Here is an 18,308-nt window from a genome sequence, read left to right on the forward strand (position 1 = left end):
CACAAAATACAAAGTTACAACCGATTCTGTGGTCAAATGGGACTAATACATGCAAAATATCTTAAAGTGACGCGTACTATATATGGGGCGTTATATGGGGGCTATACCAAAACGTGGACCTATATAAACAAACGTTGGTAGAAATGTTTTTAGCCTCTGGAGACACAAAATACCAAATTACAACTAATTCGGTGGTAAAATGGAACAATTATCCTAAAATTTCCTTAAAACGACGACGCGTCACGCGTCATTTTATATGGGGGCTATACGAAAACGTGGACCTATATAGCCCGTTTTCAATACCAAAAGTCCTACGTACATATAATAGATTCTACCAAAATTGCATCCACCTACTTCAATCCGTTCGGACGCTAGAGTGATTTCCACTGACGGACAGACGGACGGACATGGCTATATCGATGTAGAATTACACGCTGATTAAGAATATATATATTTTGTGGGGTCTACAATGATTATTTCGAGTAATTACAAACCAAATGACAAACTTAATATACCCCCCATCTTATGGTGGAGGGTATAAAAAATTTTAATTTTGAGCCGCCCTGATGTACACCCTATGTCACGATCAAAATTGTGCTCCATTGAAATAATGGTTTTAGGTCCCACATCTGGAAATCTGTTTAACACTATAATTTTCGAATAATTATTTCTAGCATAGATCAAGTTCGGAAATGAATTAAGTCAGACCACCCCTTCGGGTACCTGCACAAAAAAACTTCTAATATTTTAAATGATTAAGTGAAGTTTAAGGACTGTTAAAAATAGATTTGGATTTTTTGGAAGGTTGTATTTGCGTTCCTTATTACAATGAAATAATCGTTTTCGTGGGCATGTCCATACTTCCTGAGATAAAGACCCAAAAGCTCTAAAAAATCCTGCCAGCATTGCATAACATGTCTAATGAGCATATACATACAAACATACCTGACAACATGACCCAGAATAAACCCATCATGAGTTGTGGCATTACTTCCTAGGTCATGACCAGCAGGGTATAGCGCTGCAGATTGATATCTCAACATTTTTAAGGTCAATGAGAACGCTCCAACCATAATTATCCGAGAGTGGCACAGTTCGCCAGACATAACCATTGAGTCACTTGATGTTAAAAGTTACGACACCTGACAACCTGTCGTTTCTCTTGGTTCAGACCATCTCCCCATAATCTCCAACAGCATACCTTCCTAACTCAGACCTTTGAAATCCGCCCTTTCATTAATAATGGAAAAGCTAATTGGCCTGCTTTCAGAGAGTTCATTAATCAGAGAAATGTCCTACCCTATTGATGTTCGAGTGGAAGAACCACTAATTACCCCATGATCCGCGCATGTCATATATGGCATACTGAGGATGCAGATAAAGGAACTTTTTGACTACATATAACGCTATAGGTTGATCTGTGATAACCTTTTGGGCGTCAATGTTGTCCTCGAATAAAAGTGCTGCGATGTAATGGTATTCAAAGTTGTCAGAACGCTACCCTGAGAACTGCAACAGGGTCACATTGCAGGCGAGTCATCCTGATCACCATATCGTCGGTGTCATGCTTAAGTGTTCCATACGCCATTTTTGACATTTTGAGATAAAGGTACCTTACAAGGTTTTGAACCGTGCTCTTTCAGATTTTTTGGTGGGTTTTTCTCTATCTCTTATAGTTTCTGAGATATTCAGATGCCAGTATGTTCCATATCCGCTTTGTGACCCAAAAAATCTTGTCGTTTTGTTCCATACCCATAAGGCCTGGCGTATGGAACAAAACAACCTTGAACTTATTAGTTCCATATCCATTTCGTTTGGCGTATGGAACAAAAAGAGACAAAAACGAATTGTTCCGCACCAAAATGATGGCGTTTGGAACAAAAAATTGCCCATTTTTTGCCAAGTTACGAATAATGTGGCGTATGGAACAAATTGTTTTACAGGACTTGGTTTAAAAACTGAAGAATAATAGTTTATAAATCCAAATATTTTTGAATTTTGTATTGTTATATGAAAACGAAAATGTATCAATCGTTTAAACAAAAAATCCCTAGTTTAAAAAGCAAAATTTTGATGTAAGTCCAAAAAATATACTTAAAAACGTCCATTCGACTTGAAGCTAGTGTGGACACCGATCTATGACCTTAAACATTAACTTGAGTTTTTCTCGAATCAGGCAAATGGCGTATGGAACACTTAAGCATGACACCGACGATATGAGGGATAGGATCCCCCCATGCCAGACATGTTAAGAGAGATCTTCATAATCTAAAGAGAGGTCCAACTAGAGATAAACCCTTACAATCAGGTTTGAATAACATTCATATACAAAGATGCCAGAGTAATTTTAACTCAACTATCTTCGGGATGGTGCAGCCGTTTATGTTCTTATATGGAAAGGATTGATGACACAATGTAAAACATCTGTTCAGCAAGCGGTAGAGCCCCCCCCCCCCCCCCCCCCCCGATACGCTTCACCTGCTCAGCTAACTCCAGTAGCAGCATTCCTAGACCTGGAGATAAAACCAGAGCCAAATTAAGAAAAACAAGTGAAAAATCGTTGTGTTCGGCCAAGCCGAACTTGTTATACCCTCCAGCATAAAATATTCAAAAATAAAATGTAATAATTTTTTTTTCTTTTTTCGAATTTTCAACTCCTGTGTGAAATCTACCCTCTTGTATGGAAGCGAAACGTGGTTTATCAACAACAACATAAACCAGCGGATACAAGTATTTGTGAACAAATGTCTACGAATAATATGCAGAATATTTTGGCCAAAGACCATATCAAACGAGGACCTGCTCAGGATAACTAGACAAGAACCGATGGCGCGACAAATATGCAGACGAAAATGGAATTGGATTGGCCACACCCTCAGAAAGAACGAGGAGAGTATCCCAAGAATGGCTCTTGAATGGAATCCCAGGTCGACCGAAAATGACGTGGCGAAGAACTATTTTGAATGAACTAAAAACCATAAATAAATCTTATGATGATATAAAAATGATATGTAATGATAGGATAGGTTGGAATAATCTTGTAGAAGCACTATGTTCCCAAGTGGAATAAATAAATAAAGGAAAAAAAAAATGTAATAATTAGCTTTCTTTCCTATCCACAATATTAGGTGGAGGTATTTAATGATACCCCAAATGCCTAAATTAGCTCAGAAAATGTATCTAAAAATGTTTTCGATCGGGCGGCACCTTGATATGAGGGCAATATCAAGTTTTGGTTTGGAGAAGTTTTGTAAACACTGGGAACATTTTACGTCAAATTACAGGTAGTTCGGTCAAACAATTTTGCTAAAATCCTCAAAATACCGATAATCGGGAGGTACCATTATATCGGGATTATACCAAAATATGGTCATGGAGTAGTTTTGTAACCACTAGGAAATTGAAGTGGCAAATGACAGGAAGTTCGGTCAAAAAAAAAAAAAAAAAAATGTAACTAAAATCCTCAAAATATCGAAAATCGGGAGGTATCTTTATATGGAGGCTATACCAAAACATAGACAATTTATGGTAGAGAAGTTTTGTAACCACTTGGGACCTCAAGTATCACATAACAGGTAGTTCCGTCAAAAAATGTGACTAAAATCCTCAAACTACCAAAAATCGGAAGGTACCTTTATATGGAGTCGAAACCAAAAGCCTATGCTTACGATTTTTGTTAGAGAAGTTTTTTTAATCACTGGGAACCTCAATTGACAAATAATAGGTAGTTCGGTAAAAATAATGTAGTTAAAATCATCAAAATACCGAAAATCGGTGGTACCATTATAGGGGGGGGGCCTACAACGAAACATGGACCGATGTTGACAGTTTTTGGTGGATATATTTTGTGATAACTTGGAACCTCAAATGACAAATTTCATGTGGTTCGGTGAAAAGATGTAGCTAAAATCCTCAAAAAACCGGAAATCGGGAGGTACCGTTGTATGGGGGATACATCAAAATAAGGACCTAAATTGACAAATTTTTGGTAGAGAAGTTTTGTGACTACATCTGGTTCGGTTGAAAATTGAAGCTAAAATCTTCAAAATACAAAAAAACGAGGAGGTACCACTATATGGGGGCTAAAGAAAAACAAGGTCCTCTATCGACAATTTTTGGTGAATATATTTTGTGACCACTAGGAACCTCAAATGCCAAAAAATGTAGCTAAAATCTTCAAAGTACCGAAAATCTTGAGGTACCGCTGTATGGGAGATACACCAAAACATGACCCGATGTTGATAATATTCTGTTTATATGTACTTAGACCGCTGGGAACTTGAAATGTAAAATTACAGTTAGTTCGGTTGAAAATTGTTGCTACAATATTCAAAATACTGCTATATGGGGGCTGTACCAAATCAAGGACCGATGTTGATAATTTTTGGTGGATATATTTTGTGACCATATATGGAAGCTATACGATAACGTAGACCTATATAGACCCATTCTCGAACAGCCAGCCTAGGGAAACAAATACACTCAGGTGCAAAAATATAGCGTTCTGGCTCAATTATTGTGGACGCTAGAGTGATTACAACAGAAATTTCTTCCAAACGTTCGTCAAGGACGGGTCTGACATTTTCAATGAAGGTAGTCCTGATCAATTTTTCGTGGAAAGTCTGTGCTTCCAATTTTAAATTACTGTTGGGCACCATAACTGTCAAAATGAGTGAATTACAAACATAGGCCAAGTTTCAAGATTTATTTCTTCCGAAAACTTATCCCAAAAGCACTTGTACACTTAAATCCTGCCGCTTATTGGATCGTTTCGCAATCAGTTCATAGGACATTTAGATCCTCCAACTATGCTATTGTTATACCCTACACCACTATGTGGGGAGGGTATTATAAGTTGGTTTTGGCCAAAAAGTTTGTAACGCATCGAAATAATGGTCGTAGACCCATACTTATATATATCAAAATGAATGTCTCGACGAGCTGAGTCGATCTGGCTATGTGTGTCCGTCCGTCAGTCCGTCCGTCCGTCCGTCTGTCCGTCTGTCCATCTAAACCTTGTAATCACGCTACAGGCCGCAATTTTCATCGGATCGTCACGAAATTTTGGTAGTTGATGGGGGTCCCGGAGGGGAAGAAGCCTATTGATTTTGGTGATGGTCGGATAATATTTAGGGGTCGGAAAGGGCAAAAAACTTAGGTGGATAAAAAGACAACGTTTTTTTCCAAAGCCAATAACTCAGCTTCTATATGGGGTATACCAAAAGCAAAACCTGACAATGGAAGCAGAAAATATCACCTTTCTAATGATGTAAATTGGGTGCTCGTAGGTGATCAAACAACGAAGATATCGCAATAGTAGCAAGTAAAACCCCAATTTTCATTTTTGCGATTTTAATTATATTGACAAATATTACAGCTTTGGTTGAAAATGTTCCAAAAGCAAAGCCTGACTATGAAAGTAGAAGATCCCGTCTTTACAATGGTGCAAACTAGGTCGGTGTAGGTAACCAAATAACGGAGATATCGCAATAGTCGGTAATACATCCCATTTTTCTATTTTTTTGGAAATCACGCTACAGGTCGCAATATTGATCGGATCGTCACGAAAATTTCAGGGTTAATGGGGGTCTCACAGATGAAGAAGCATATTGATTTTGGTGATGGTCGGATAATATTTAGGGGTCGGAATGGGCAAACACTTATTTGGAGAAAAGTCAACATTTTATTTCAAATCCAATATCTCTGTTTCTTTAAGTGGTATATCAAAACAAAACGTGCAGAGGAAAGAAGAAAATATCACCTTTACAACGGTGTAAAGCAGGTTGTCGTAGGTGGTCAAATATCAAAGATATGGCAATAGCCGATAATGCACCCCATTTTCCGATTTTTTTGTAATCACGCTACAGGTCGCAATTTTAATCGGATGGTCACGAAATTTTGAGGGTTAATGGGGGTCCCAAAAAGAAAGAAGCCTATTGATTTTGATGATGGTCGGATAATATTCAGGGGTCGGAATGGGCAAACACTTATTTGGAGAAAGGTCAACGTTTTATTTCAAAGCCAATATCTTTGTTTCTTCACGAGGTATATCAAAAGCAAAATCTGGCAAGGAAAGTAGAAAATATCACCTTTACAACGATGTAAATTAGATTGTCATAGGTGGTCAAATAGCAGAGAAATGGCAATAGTCGATAATGCATCCCATTTCCGATTTATTTGTAATCACGCAACAGGTCCCAATTTTGATCGGATCGTCACGAAAGTTTAGGGGTTAATGGGAGTCCCACAGAGGAAGAAGCCTACTGATTTTAATGATGGTGGGATAATATTCAAGGATCGGAATGGGCAAAAACTTATTTGGAGAAAAGGTCTACGTTTTATTTCAAAGCCAATATCTCTGTTTCTTTTAGAAGTATATCAAAAGCAAAACCTGGCAAGGAAAGTAGAAAATATCACCTTTACAACGATGTAAAGTAGGTTGTCGTAGCTGCTCAAACAACAGAGATATCGCAATAGTCGGTAATGCATCCCATTTTCCGATTTGTTTGTAATCACGCTACAGGTCGCAATTTTAATCGGATCGTCACGAATTTTTTGGGGGTTCATGCGGGTCCCACATAGAAAGAAGTCTATTGATTTTGGTAATACCCGGATAATATTCAGGGGTCGGAATGGGGAAAAACTCATTTGGAGACAAATTCAAAGTTTTATTCTTTGTGAATATATTGGCTTCTAGTAGGGGTATTCCAACGACAAAGCCTGTCAATGGAAGAAGAAAATATTACCTTTACATTGGTGTGAAGCAGGTTGGCGATGGTGGTCAAACAAGGGAGATACCACAATAGTCGGTAATGCATCCAATTTTTCCATTTTTTTTTGCTACAGGTCGTAATTTTGATCGGATGGTCACGAAATTTTGGTTGCTTATGGGGGTCCCAGAGACAAAGAGGCATATTATTTTTGGTGGTAGTCGGTTTATATTCCCTAACAGAAATGTTTACCAGTGAAAAGCTTATGCACAGGGGTAGTGGTGTAGGGTATCACATGGTCGGCCCCGTCCCGACTATAGCCTTTGCTCACTTGTTTTTTTTTACAATAATTGACCGATGATATTTTTGCTGTCGGCAAAACCGATTGATAGTTCTCTACATGGTTTCAGGAAAATATTGAAATTTAAGCTGTAAAAAAGCCGTAATATGGATTCGATAACGAAAAATGGTAGTAATACACAATAAAACATCTCTAAAACTACAATACATATGCCTTTGAAGTTGACTGCACCAGAGTGGAGTAAGAGTCGATCCTGTCCGAATATTATAACTTTATTTCTTACACATATATAAATGTTTTTTTCTCGTGGTCCTTCAGTACAAATTCATCTATCTATACTCATTTTCTTTCTTTATAACATTTGTTGTTTTTGTCTAATTTAAATATTTTCTCACCTTCTTATTTGTAAAGTATTTTCTAACTAGCTATGAATATTCAATCATAAAACTTTCTTCAGTCAATTTGATTCAATAAATCTGTCGCATAAATTTCGTCATTGAATTATGGCAAATATGGGAGTGTTCACCATCTATGGTCACTTAATTAAAACGGAAATATAATCTTTGTTTATATTTAAAAAACCAACAACAAGTATTTATTTAAAAAGTCTTGCCATCACGTGTGGTTTGTTTGTTTGGCAGATGTTTTGTTGGAGAGACAGCATTTATCCATTGATGCCACCAAGATTTTTTTTCAATTGACAAGCTCACTGCTCGTTGTCATTTTGATATCTAACCAACGTTAAAGAAATGATAAATTATATGTATTATTATTGATTGGTCGGTCGCTCGGTCATACACCTAACAATACACCTTGACATTAGTCTTGGAGTGGACCATGTACTGAATTTATGCAAATCGGTAGCAATCAGTTTTTCTTTGATAAAAAAACATATAAAAACAAAAAGTCAATAAATGAGGAAGTGCAGATATCGCATGTCGCGAAAACCAGTTTTTGTTGTTGCTTAGTTCGATTTCGTTGGTGGGCTAGACAATAAACAATAGCCAAATGACGGACAGATAGATGGCGTTAAAAGTAGATATCAGAGACACCATTGGAAATTAGTCACATTTGATAAAGCAACAACAGGCAGTATTATTGTGATGTTGATGAGAGAAATAATAGACTTTGTTACACAGCGGTAATTTCTTAAAGAAGAATAATTTCAAATTAAAAACCGTATATTATAGACAATTATAGAAACGTTTATTATTAAGAAGATACTTAAAATCATCTATATCTTTTTAGTAATTTTTTATATTTTTCATATCTTTCAAGACATTCTGTCTCATCCAATGCTGCACATGTTTATAAAATATATTTAATTTTAACATTGAGATTAACATAAATAAATATATATAAGAAAAAAATTAAAATGCTAGGGGAAATATACAAATCAAAAACTCGTGTTCTATGAGAACCCATCTCAAAAAATCATATAAATTTTTAACATAATTATGACACAAAATTATTATGGTTTGCAATATATCAAAAATTAACTAGACTTGCACAGTGTTTAAATACCTAAAACTAAAAAAAATTGAAAACATATACAACGTAGTATTGAAATAAAATGCTTTTTATAATTATACGATTTTTCAATTAAAATGTGTGTTTTTGATGATCTATGCAACACAAAAAGTGACATAGAAATGATTTAGGTCAAGGTCATATAATGCCTTATAATGAAAACGCTACATAGATAGCATACACATACATATAAGGACAGCTTATACAAGAAAAATAATTCAAGATAGTTATTTCATAAAACAATGTCGTTTCTTTCCTATACATTCACATTAATTTATATGAGAAAAACTCTGAGCAAAAATAAAGAAATGTCCCATATCCCTTTAAAAATAGTTTTATATAAACAATTTCAAAATTATAAAATTTTTTTCCACACTTAGTGCATTGATGCTCAGAAAAGTTCCTGTATTATTAGTGGTAAGATACTCTTTGCTTTGCTAAACAATGGCAAATCAAAAATTAAGAGAGAATACGTGTGGTTTGTTTACACAAGCTTTGTTCCTTAACTTTTCTAATGGTAAAAGTGGTAAGAGAGAAAACTGTCAAAATTTCTCAGAAAAGTAAAGGAACGAAAAAAATCGTAGATCTGGTAGCAATGTCAAAATTCAATTTTCTTCTTTTATTTCACAGTTTTCAATTTTGTTTTGTCAGCGCTCGCCTTTTTCTTCTGTTTTTCGTTCATTTTTTTCTTCATTGTGAAATAATCGTCAAACAAATGTCGAAAAATCAGTTCTACCATTTTTTACCTGCAGAAATTTGTCTGGTAGCCTGTGGTAGAAGAGAAAGGCATATGGGCTCTCTCTTCTATCTCACTCTCTTTAAAATTGCTGCCAGTTTTACCACTTTTTGGGGTTAAGGAACGCTTTGCAGGTTAAAAATGGTAACAAATGGTAACCTCAGCGAGCATCGCTGACTTAGTGGTATAAATATGACGATTGTGAGCATATATGTATACAATTAAAAAAAAATAAATAAATATACAGTAGTGTGACCCAAAAAAAGAAAAAAAAAATGCTTTTCGAAAGGCCCTAAATTTTGTCCATTTGATTTAAAAAACCTTTTATATACTATTTTATGGCGATCGGTTAACGTTAACCCGTGCCGATATTTGTTTCCATAGTAATCTGTATGGGACCAAATTTGAATTTTCACGAAAATTTTCAAAAGACCACATTTCACAAATTGTTGTAGGATTCGTTTTTTAACCACTGACAAAAATTTGTCCCCATTTTGGAAATAATTTTTGCAAATTTCTGCAGAAAGAAATATCTTTTTCTCGGAAACATTAACAGATATTGAGTTCACTGTTTTGCTAGGTAGGTAGGATTGTTGCCTTCAAGAAACGTAAATTACCGTAGCGTTTACATGTTGTGAGCTATTTTATTTTTCCTCAGGTACTAAATTTTAGTGGAGTAGAACTTCAAGAGAACAATGTCGAACAAGGGTTGGTTATCGCAATAAGAGGGCCAAGAGTGTCCTCTTCCAGCCCTTATATACTTTTGTAGCTGTGATTTGAATGTATACTAGTCGTTAAACCGTTTACTTTTTATTCATGTTTTGCAGATTTTCTAAAAATATTTGGGTTTTTAATAAATTTTATATTTTTTCTGTCATAATTAATTTATTTCGATAAATTCTCTCATTTGTTAGAGATGGGACATATTTTATCGTCGTTCTGAGAGTAATTTAAATTGAACAATGTACACAAATCGTTGTTCGTTCTCAAAATTTTGTATGGGAAATGAAGTACACCAAGACCTCGCTTTGCGTCGTAGATACGTTCCAAAAAACGTGACTCAAAGTGAAACGAGGCAAAGCGAATTAAGATTTTCTATGGAAAGCCATGTAAAGTTCGGAGATAGGTTCCAGGGTGAAAAACACTTTTTTTCTTATGTCCCCAATTTTAGGTAGAGAAATTACCTGAACAAATAGGAACCCTAAATGCTAAATTACAGCTATTTTGGTCTGATTCGGCCAGAAAATGTAGCTAAAACAAAGTAATTGAAATCTGGTGGTATCGTTATATGAGGGATAAAACAAAACGTTTACCTATGTTCTTCATTTTTGTTGGAGAAGTTTCTACATCACTGGGAACACTAAATATCAAATTATAGCTCATTCGGGCTGAAGATGTAGCTAAAACTGCCAACATACCTGAAATCGGGCGGTACCGATGTAGCCCATCTTCGAACTTTATCTATTCTCAGACCAAATACACATGTGTACAAAATTTCAGCCATCTATCTCAAATCATTCGGAAGATGGCGTGATTACAACAAAAGGACGGATGGTAAGACGAAAATGGCTAAACCATGATGGCAAATGAATATTTCAAAGTGTTTCAAACGGAAAAACAAACTTTATATACAGCCTATACTTTGGTAGAGGGTATAAACAAATTAGACACTCAAATTTAAAACAACGCAACATCGAAAATCAAACGACGCATATTGAAAATAGGTATTAACTAAGCAACGACGCAACTTCGAAAACAACGCAAAGCGAGGTCTTGGTGTAATTGTATCGTAATTTGGGGTCGAACAACGAATAGAGAGCGAATTACCGCCAGTCTGAACAAGGCATAACCCAGCTAACAATTTTTTCCGAGGGCTCTGATATCAGATTTTTTCTGAGATTTTCTGAATATTTTTTAGAATTGTGGCCAATTTCTCTAATATTTTCCTAGAAATTTGACCGATTTTCTATAAGTTTATTTTAAGAATTTCTCCACATTTTCTAAAGAATCTTAAGAATCGTCATTCCGAATTTTTCCGATTTCTAATGGATTTTCTAAGAGAATTTTTTTTCGTTTGATGTCGAAGAACAAAATGATAGGTCATAAAATTCGCATATACAATTTTGAAATTTTTTTAATATAAATGCTACATATAATAATTCAAGCTAGTGTTGATAGCTTCAACATATATGTAGAAGTATACTTCTGCATATTGTTCTACTGTTAATCATAAAATGATAACAACAGACAAAATCATTAGAAAGTTTGAAATTAGAATCTTCCATAAATAGCACATTGAAAGAAAATTGTCTCTGAGTGGGGTTAGTTCTGTACAGTACGACACGTGGCGTCAGCGTCAGAATTGTTTCCGATTTTTTCAGAAAATCTGAACTTTTCTCCGAATTTTTCCAGAATTTCTTTCCGAATTCGGACGGATTTTCTTAAGAAAATCTAAATTTTTCATCGAATTTTCCAGAATTTTCTTCCGAATTAGGACCGAATTCTGTCAGAAAATCTAAATTTTTCTCCGAATTTTCCAAGAATTTACTTCCGAATACGGACGGAATTCGTCGCGAAACTCTAATATTTTTTAAGAATTTCCTTAGAAAATTATTTCCGAATTCGGTGACCACGTCCATACAACTTTCGTACCGAATTCGGCATCAGAATCGGATATTTTTTCAGAAATTCTGTCCGAATTCGAAACGAATTCGGAAAAAAATGTTAGCTTGGAAGTTACATGGTTAAAAATGTGTGTGTGTTTTCCATACCGTTTCCCAAATAAATTACAGGTTTTTTACACAAATGAACTTTTTTATTTTAAGAATATGATTTTTTATATGAGTTCTATGAGAACCCAAGGAGTATTTTTAATAATTTTTGAGCAAACTTTTAATTTTTGAAAAAAAAACTTATTTAAATTTTTATACCCTCAGCATTTATGCTATCGGGGGTATATACACTTTCATACGGGCAAAATGTGCCTCATCGAAATAATGGTTTTAGACCCCAAGTATAGTTGGACGAAATGTGTCAGTCCGTCCGTCTGTCTGGCTGGCTGGAGCGCACGATAACTCTCGAACGGATAAATTCGATTCGGTTCAAATTTAGGTTTTCGTAATATTTTACCCAAACTTAGTTTAAGATCCAAGATGGGCTATATCGGTCCACTCCTTCCGATACCTCCCCCACAAAAGTTCGAAAATGTTCGCAAAATTGTGCCCACGATAACTCTTGAAGGGAGTGACCGATTAGGACCATACTTTGCACATCGTGAATTTTTTACCAGATTTAGATGAGGTTTCAATATGGTAAACTCCTTTGGGTACCTCCCGCACAAAATTTCGGAAAAGTTCAGTTCAGGAGCTGCTCTCCAATCGCAACTTGTATTCACTGCCCCCTATACGATGGTACAAGTTTCATCAGGGGCAAGTCCATACTTCCTGAGAAAATAGCCTGAAAGTTGCAAAAAGCCCCTGTGGCACTGTGTGTAGGGGTTGGAGCGCAAGATATCTCTCGAACGGATTTGCTGATTCTGTCAAATGTGGCCTTCCTAATATTTTGTTCAAAATTAGTTTAATGATAAGCCATATCGGTCCACTCCTGGAACTTTAATCCTAATCAACATTTTCGTCGGTTCATGCGCCCATAATTTTGAAAACGCCTAAATATATTAGTTTTTTGGGAAAAAATGTTTCAATTTACACAGGCTGAGGGTATATCTCTGTCGACAAAGCCGACTGATACTTTTTTTACTTGTTCCTAAACACAGAACCAATACATTATTACAGGAAATATTTCAGAAAAAGTTCGTTTACGTACAGTGGTAGCTATCCATAATAGAGGTAGATGCCAAAAAAAGAACCAAATTAAAAAGGTTCAGAGATTCTTATGATAAATATCTGTAAACTACCTTATATTGAGAAATAAGTCAAGTAAGGGACTATACCAAATCATGAACCAATACCAGTTCGATATATTATCTATAAGTATTTTTTTCGCACCTTCACTTGTAAGTGCCACCATTGTGCACAGTGGCGTATGGTACAAGGTGGCGCAAAAGTAATCCTCCTATCAGAAAATGCTATAAATTTTGCCATTGGCCCCTAATGTCAGTTCTGTTTTAACATTTGTGTAGTAAACACATGCGGAATACACGTTAATAAACAATGTTACGCTACACTGCTCCAGAACGCGTTCGGTGACTTTGGCACAACGTGAATTTCGTCGCAGATTCGTCTAGACTTCTTTTTTTCTTTTCTTCTTCAGCTCTTAAAGACAATATCCGTCAAGAATGTGAGGACCTATCGCCGGAAGTTTTGGCCAAAGTGATGGAAAATGCCATAAAAAGGACTCAAATGACAATAAACTGTGGCGGCGGTCATTTATCTGACATCATATTTTCGACTTGATGTAAAAAAAATTAAAAGACAAGTTTAAAAAAGTATCAGTCGGCTTGGCCGACAGAGATATACCCTCAGCCTGTGTACTATAATATTGAAACAATTTTTTCCCAAAAAACGTATGTATTTAGAGGGTTTTAAAAACTTTGGGCGTATGAAACGACAAAACTGTTGATTAGGATTAAGGATCAAAAGTTTTGCGGAGGAGATACTAAAAGGAATGGATCGACATTGACCGTTATGGAAGTGGATCTCCAGCCACAACATATGGTGCCATAGGGGGTTTTTACACTCTTCGGGCTGTTTGCTAAAGAAGTATGGACTTGCCCCTAAAAAAACTTTTACCATCGTAATTGAGGCAGCGAATGCAAGTTGCTTCAACGAAAATCGAAGTGATTCGATATCGGGTCTTAAAGTGAACTTATCCGAAATTTTGTGTGTTCTAGGTACAGGATAGAGTGGACAAATATAGTCCATATTCGAACCTGATCTATATCTGGTAGATATATTAGGATGTGTAAGGTATGGACCAATTCAGCTACTCCCTTTAAAAGTTACCGTACGAACAATTTTTCCGAACATTTTTGAAATTTTGTGGGGGAGGTACCTGAAGGAGTGGACCGATATGGCTTATCTTCGAACTTAAACTACGTTTGGACAAAATAATACTAAGACTAAATTTTGGACCGAATCGGCAGATCCGTTCTAGAGTTATCTTGCGCTCCAACCACCTCACACGGTGTCATAGGGGTTTTTTGCAACTTTCATGCTATTTTCTCAGGAAGTATGGACTTGCCGCTAAAGAAAGTTGTACCGTCGTATGGGGGGCAGTGAATACAAGTTGCTAAAACAAAAATCAAAAAGATTCGAGAGATGGCCCTAAACTGAACTTTTCCGAAATTTTGTGTGGGAGGTATCCGAAGGAGTGGACCGATTGAGTCCATATTGAAATCTCATTTAAGTCTGGTACAGGTTTCACGATGGAGAAAGTATGGACCAAATCGGTTACTCCCTTCAAGAATTATCGTGCGCACAAATTTTCCGAATATTTTCGAACTTTTGTGTGGGAGGTACCGAAAGGAGTGGACCGATATAGCCCATCTTCGAACTTAAACTAAGTTTGGGCAAAATATTACGAAAGCCAAAATTTGAACCGAATCGGTTCATCCGTTCGAGAGTTATCGTGCGCACCAGCCAGCCAGCCAGACAGACAGACGAACGGACATTGCTAAATCAACTCCAAATTGTCTGAAACACATTTCGTCCAAACATACTTGGGGTCTAAAACCATTATTTCGATGAGGCACATTTTGCCCGTATGAAAGTGTATATACCCTTTCTAGCCTAAAGGCTGAGGGTATAAAAATAATCCACAAGAAGAATCAAAGTTTTTCATTTTTTTTTAAATTACAGCCAAAAAACATCGGAGGTTTACTTTTGCGCCACCTTGTATAAAAATTAAACTTCAAGTTGACATGTGATTTCTTTCCATTATCAGAATTAATTGTCATGCCAAGAATCTTTTTCTTTTAAGAATGTTATGTGGTGTGAAATTAATATAAATTTTCAATATCATAATTTAGTTTTTGATTGAGCAAAACTTTTTTAAACGGTCAGGTAAGTGGTGACAAAAAATATTTCATTAGCAAAATAAAACATTAACATGCAAAGTATTAAATTATTTAATGTTTTCCTATTTTACAATTCGCTGTTTTTAACATTTTAAACCATATAAAAAAGTTACAAAAATATGCCATGTTATGTTGTTGATCTTTTGAAGATTCTCTAAAAACTAAACTAAAAATCTTTTTGAATAAGCAAACATTTATAGATAGGATGTTAAGAAAAATATATCCTAGGGAGATCACATGGAAGGTTTTCAAAAATAAAAAAATAAAATTTCAAGCATAGGAAGGAGTTTTCATGCAATTAGTTTAGCTGGGGGTGTGAAGTGGAAAGGCATTTTGGTGTTAGTGCTCGAAATCGAAATTAATTCGAAACTCACCGAGTTTTTCCACCATTTTTGATATTTAGAATATTATTCTCTTCAGTTAGCAGGCTTTAGGAAAATTGAAATAAGAAAACGAAACACACTTAAGTTGAAGACAAATACAAAAAATAAACATTTAAATTTTTTTTTCCAATATTCAAAAAATAAGTTTTCATTCATCATTTCATATTTCTTTCTTTTTTTCGTTAACATAAAAACACACACCTGTAATATGTAATGATTTAATTCAGCGATTTATTATTCAAAATAATATTGAACTTCACTTAAAGATGCCGTTTTCTTTAAGATTTGAATTTCTTGGGTTGGGGTTTTTGTTTATATTTTTTATACTTCACTTAGAACTTAAAGAAATTCAAAATTTTCACCGAAAATCGTCAAAAAACACAGACACTTAGACACGAGTTGGTTGCTGGGTTAATTGTTTTGGTTGTTGGTTTCGCGACGGTTTTAGCCAAGTTGTTGCTAACACTTGCAGTGTTCGAGCGTAAATAAACGTTAGTTATGTCTGAAACGAAACTTAGATATGAACCTACCGACAAACAACAAGCGTTGGTGATATATGAAATGTGTGCAAAAAACAAAACACAATATACTTACAATACGTATGTACGTACATACGGAGGACGTAAACAGAGCCATACCAACGCCATTGACGTTGACTGCCAAGTTCAGACGTTATCAGAGGCGTTATTGTAGCGCCACAACAAATGATATTCGCCCCACTATAGATAGCAGAGATATACTTTCGCTGTTTGCATCGCCGTTGACGTCGACGATAACGCCAACATTCACCTGCTGTGTTAAACGTAGTCACAACAAATACGCAGGTGTAGTACGTGTACGTCGGACACAACGTCTCAGTAGCCGGTAAACAATATGTCTCTGTATCTCACACACATACAAACAAGTGTGTGTTTTGTTTTTTTTTTTTCTACGGTTACGGCCACGGCTGCTATATGTTAGTAACTTAAGTTGCGATGATCTACAAGTACGAAATAAAAATCCGTTTTTAGCCAAAATGTAAGTTATACAGTGGGTGTCAAGTGAAGGTACGTGAATGGATTTTCGATAGAGAAGAAGAAATACAAAATGGTGTTCCCTTTTAAGACCCCGCATAAAGAAAATACCTTTTAACAATTTTTTTACAGAACTTCCACCAACACGTCCTTTATCGAAGGCCTTCTAGGAATAGTCAATGAAAAATATCATATACCGTTTTTCCGACAGCAAATTGCCCAGAACCCGCAAGAAGACAAAAAAAGAGTAGCGTAGAGGTATGCACAAAAGACCTTCCGAGGGTCTTCTATACACAAAAGAGCTTCTGAAAGTTTTCTATACATAGAAAACCTTCTGAAAATTGTTTATACCCAGGACCTTCTATACGCAGACGACCTTCCGAAGGTCTCCTACACACACTCGACATTTCTAAGGTCACCTATACATAGACGATCTTCCAAAGGTCATCTATACACAGACTTCTTAAGATCTTAGAGATCTTAAGGTCTTCTATATACAGAAGACCTTCTTAAGGCTTTCTAACATTAACATTATTAAGGCATTCTAACGACAGAAGAACTTCTGAAGGACTTCTATAGACATAAGACCTTCTTAAGGCCAGACAGAAGACCTTCTTAAGGCGCTTTTAGACGGAAGACATTCTTGAGGTTTTCTATAGACAGAAGACTATCTTAAGGTTTTCCATAGACAGAAGATCTTCTTAAGATTTTCTATAGACAGAATTTCTTAAGTTCTTCTATAGACAGAAAACCTTCCTAGGGTCTACTATAGAAAGAATACCTTCTTAAGGCCTTCTATAGAAAGAAGAGCTTCTTAAGGTCTTCTATAGACAGAAGGCCTTCTTAAGGTCTTCTATAGGCAGAAGACCTTCTTCCATAGACCTTCTGGTCTTCCATAGGCAGAAGACTTTCTTAAGGTCTTCTGTAGACAGAAGACCTCCTTAATGTCTTCTACAGACAGAAGACCTTCTTAAGGTCTTCTATAGTCAGAAGATCTCCTTAATGTATTCGAAAGACAGAATACCTCCTTAATGTCTTCTACAGACAGAAGACCTTCTTAAGGCCTTCTATAGACAGAAGACTTCTTAAGGTCTTCTGTAGAAAGAAGACTTCCTTAAGATCTTCTATGGACAGAGAACCTTCTTAAGGTCTTCTATAGACATAAGACCTTCTTAAGGTCTTCAATAGACAGAAGACCTTCTTAAGGCCTTCAATAGACAGAAGGCCTTCTTAAGGTTTTCTATAGAATGAAGACCTTCTTAAGGTCTTCAATAGACAGAAGACCTTCTTATGGTCTTCCATAGGCAGAAGACTTTCTTTAGCTTTCTATAGACAGAAGACATTCTTAAGGTCTTCTATAAAAAGAAGACCTCCTTAAGGTCTTCTATAGATAGGGAACCTTCTTACGGTCTTCTATAGACAGAAGACCTCCTTAATGTCTTCTATATACTGAATACCTTCTTAATGTCTTCAATAGACAGAAGACCTTCTTAAGGTCTTCCATAGGCAGAAGACTTTCTTTAGCTTTCTATAGACAAAAGATTTTCTTAAGGTCATCTATAGTCAGAAGATTTTTTGAGGTCTTCTATAGACAGAAGACA

General features: G+C 35.8%; 1 protein-coding gene across 2 annotated transcripts in view; it reads right to left on the reverse strand.

Moving 5' to 3' along the window:
* The window catches only part of LOC141389139 (aquaporin), a 159,359-nt gene extending 143,089 nt beyond the window's left edge, over positions 1–16,270 (reverse strand). Inside the window, exons 1-2 of one of the 2 annotated variants that reach the window (XM_073960204.1) lie at positions 15,896–16,270; positions 15,686–15,739 (exon numbers count right to left, since the gene is read on the reverse strand). In XM_073960204.1, coding sequence (XP_073816305.1) covers positions 15,686–15,701 — 16 coding nt within the window. In that variant the 5' untranslated portion in view covers positions 15,702–15,739; positions 15,896–16,270. The remainder of the gene's footprint in view (positions 1–15,685; positions 15,740–15,895) is intronic. The other variant, XM_073960205.1, reaches the window with a different exon arrangement.
* Between the last annotated feature and the right edge of the window lie 2,038 nt (positions 16,271–18,308).

The sequence above is a fragment of the Musca autumnalis genome, unplaced genomic scaffold (genome assembly GCF_047663935.1).
Source record: "Musca autumnalis isolate F117 unplaced genomic scaffold, ASM4766393v1 scaffold_1, whole genome shotgun sequence".
Classification (NCBI taxonomy): domain Eukaryota; kingdom Metazoa; phylum Arthropoda; class Insecta; order Diptera; family Muscidae; genus Musca; species Musca autumnalis.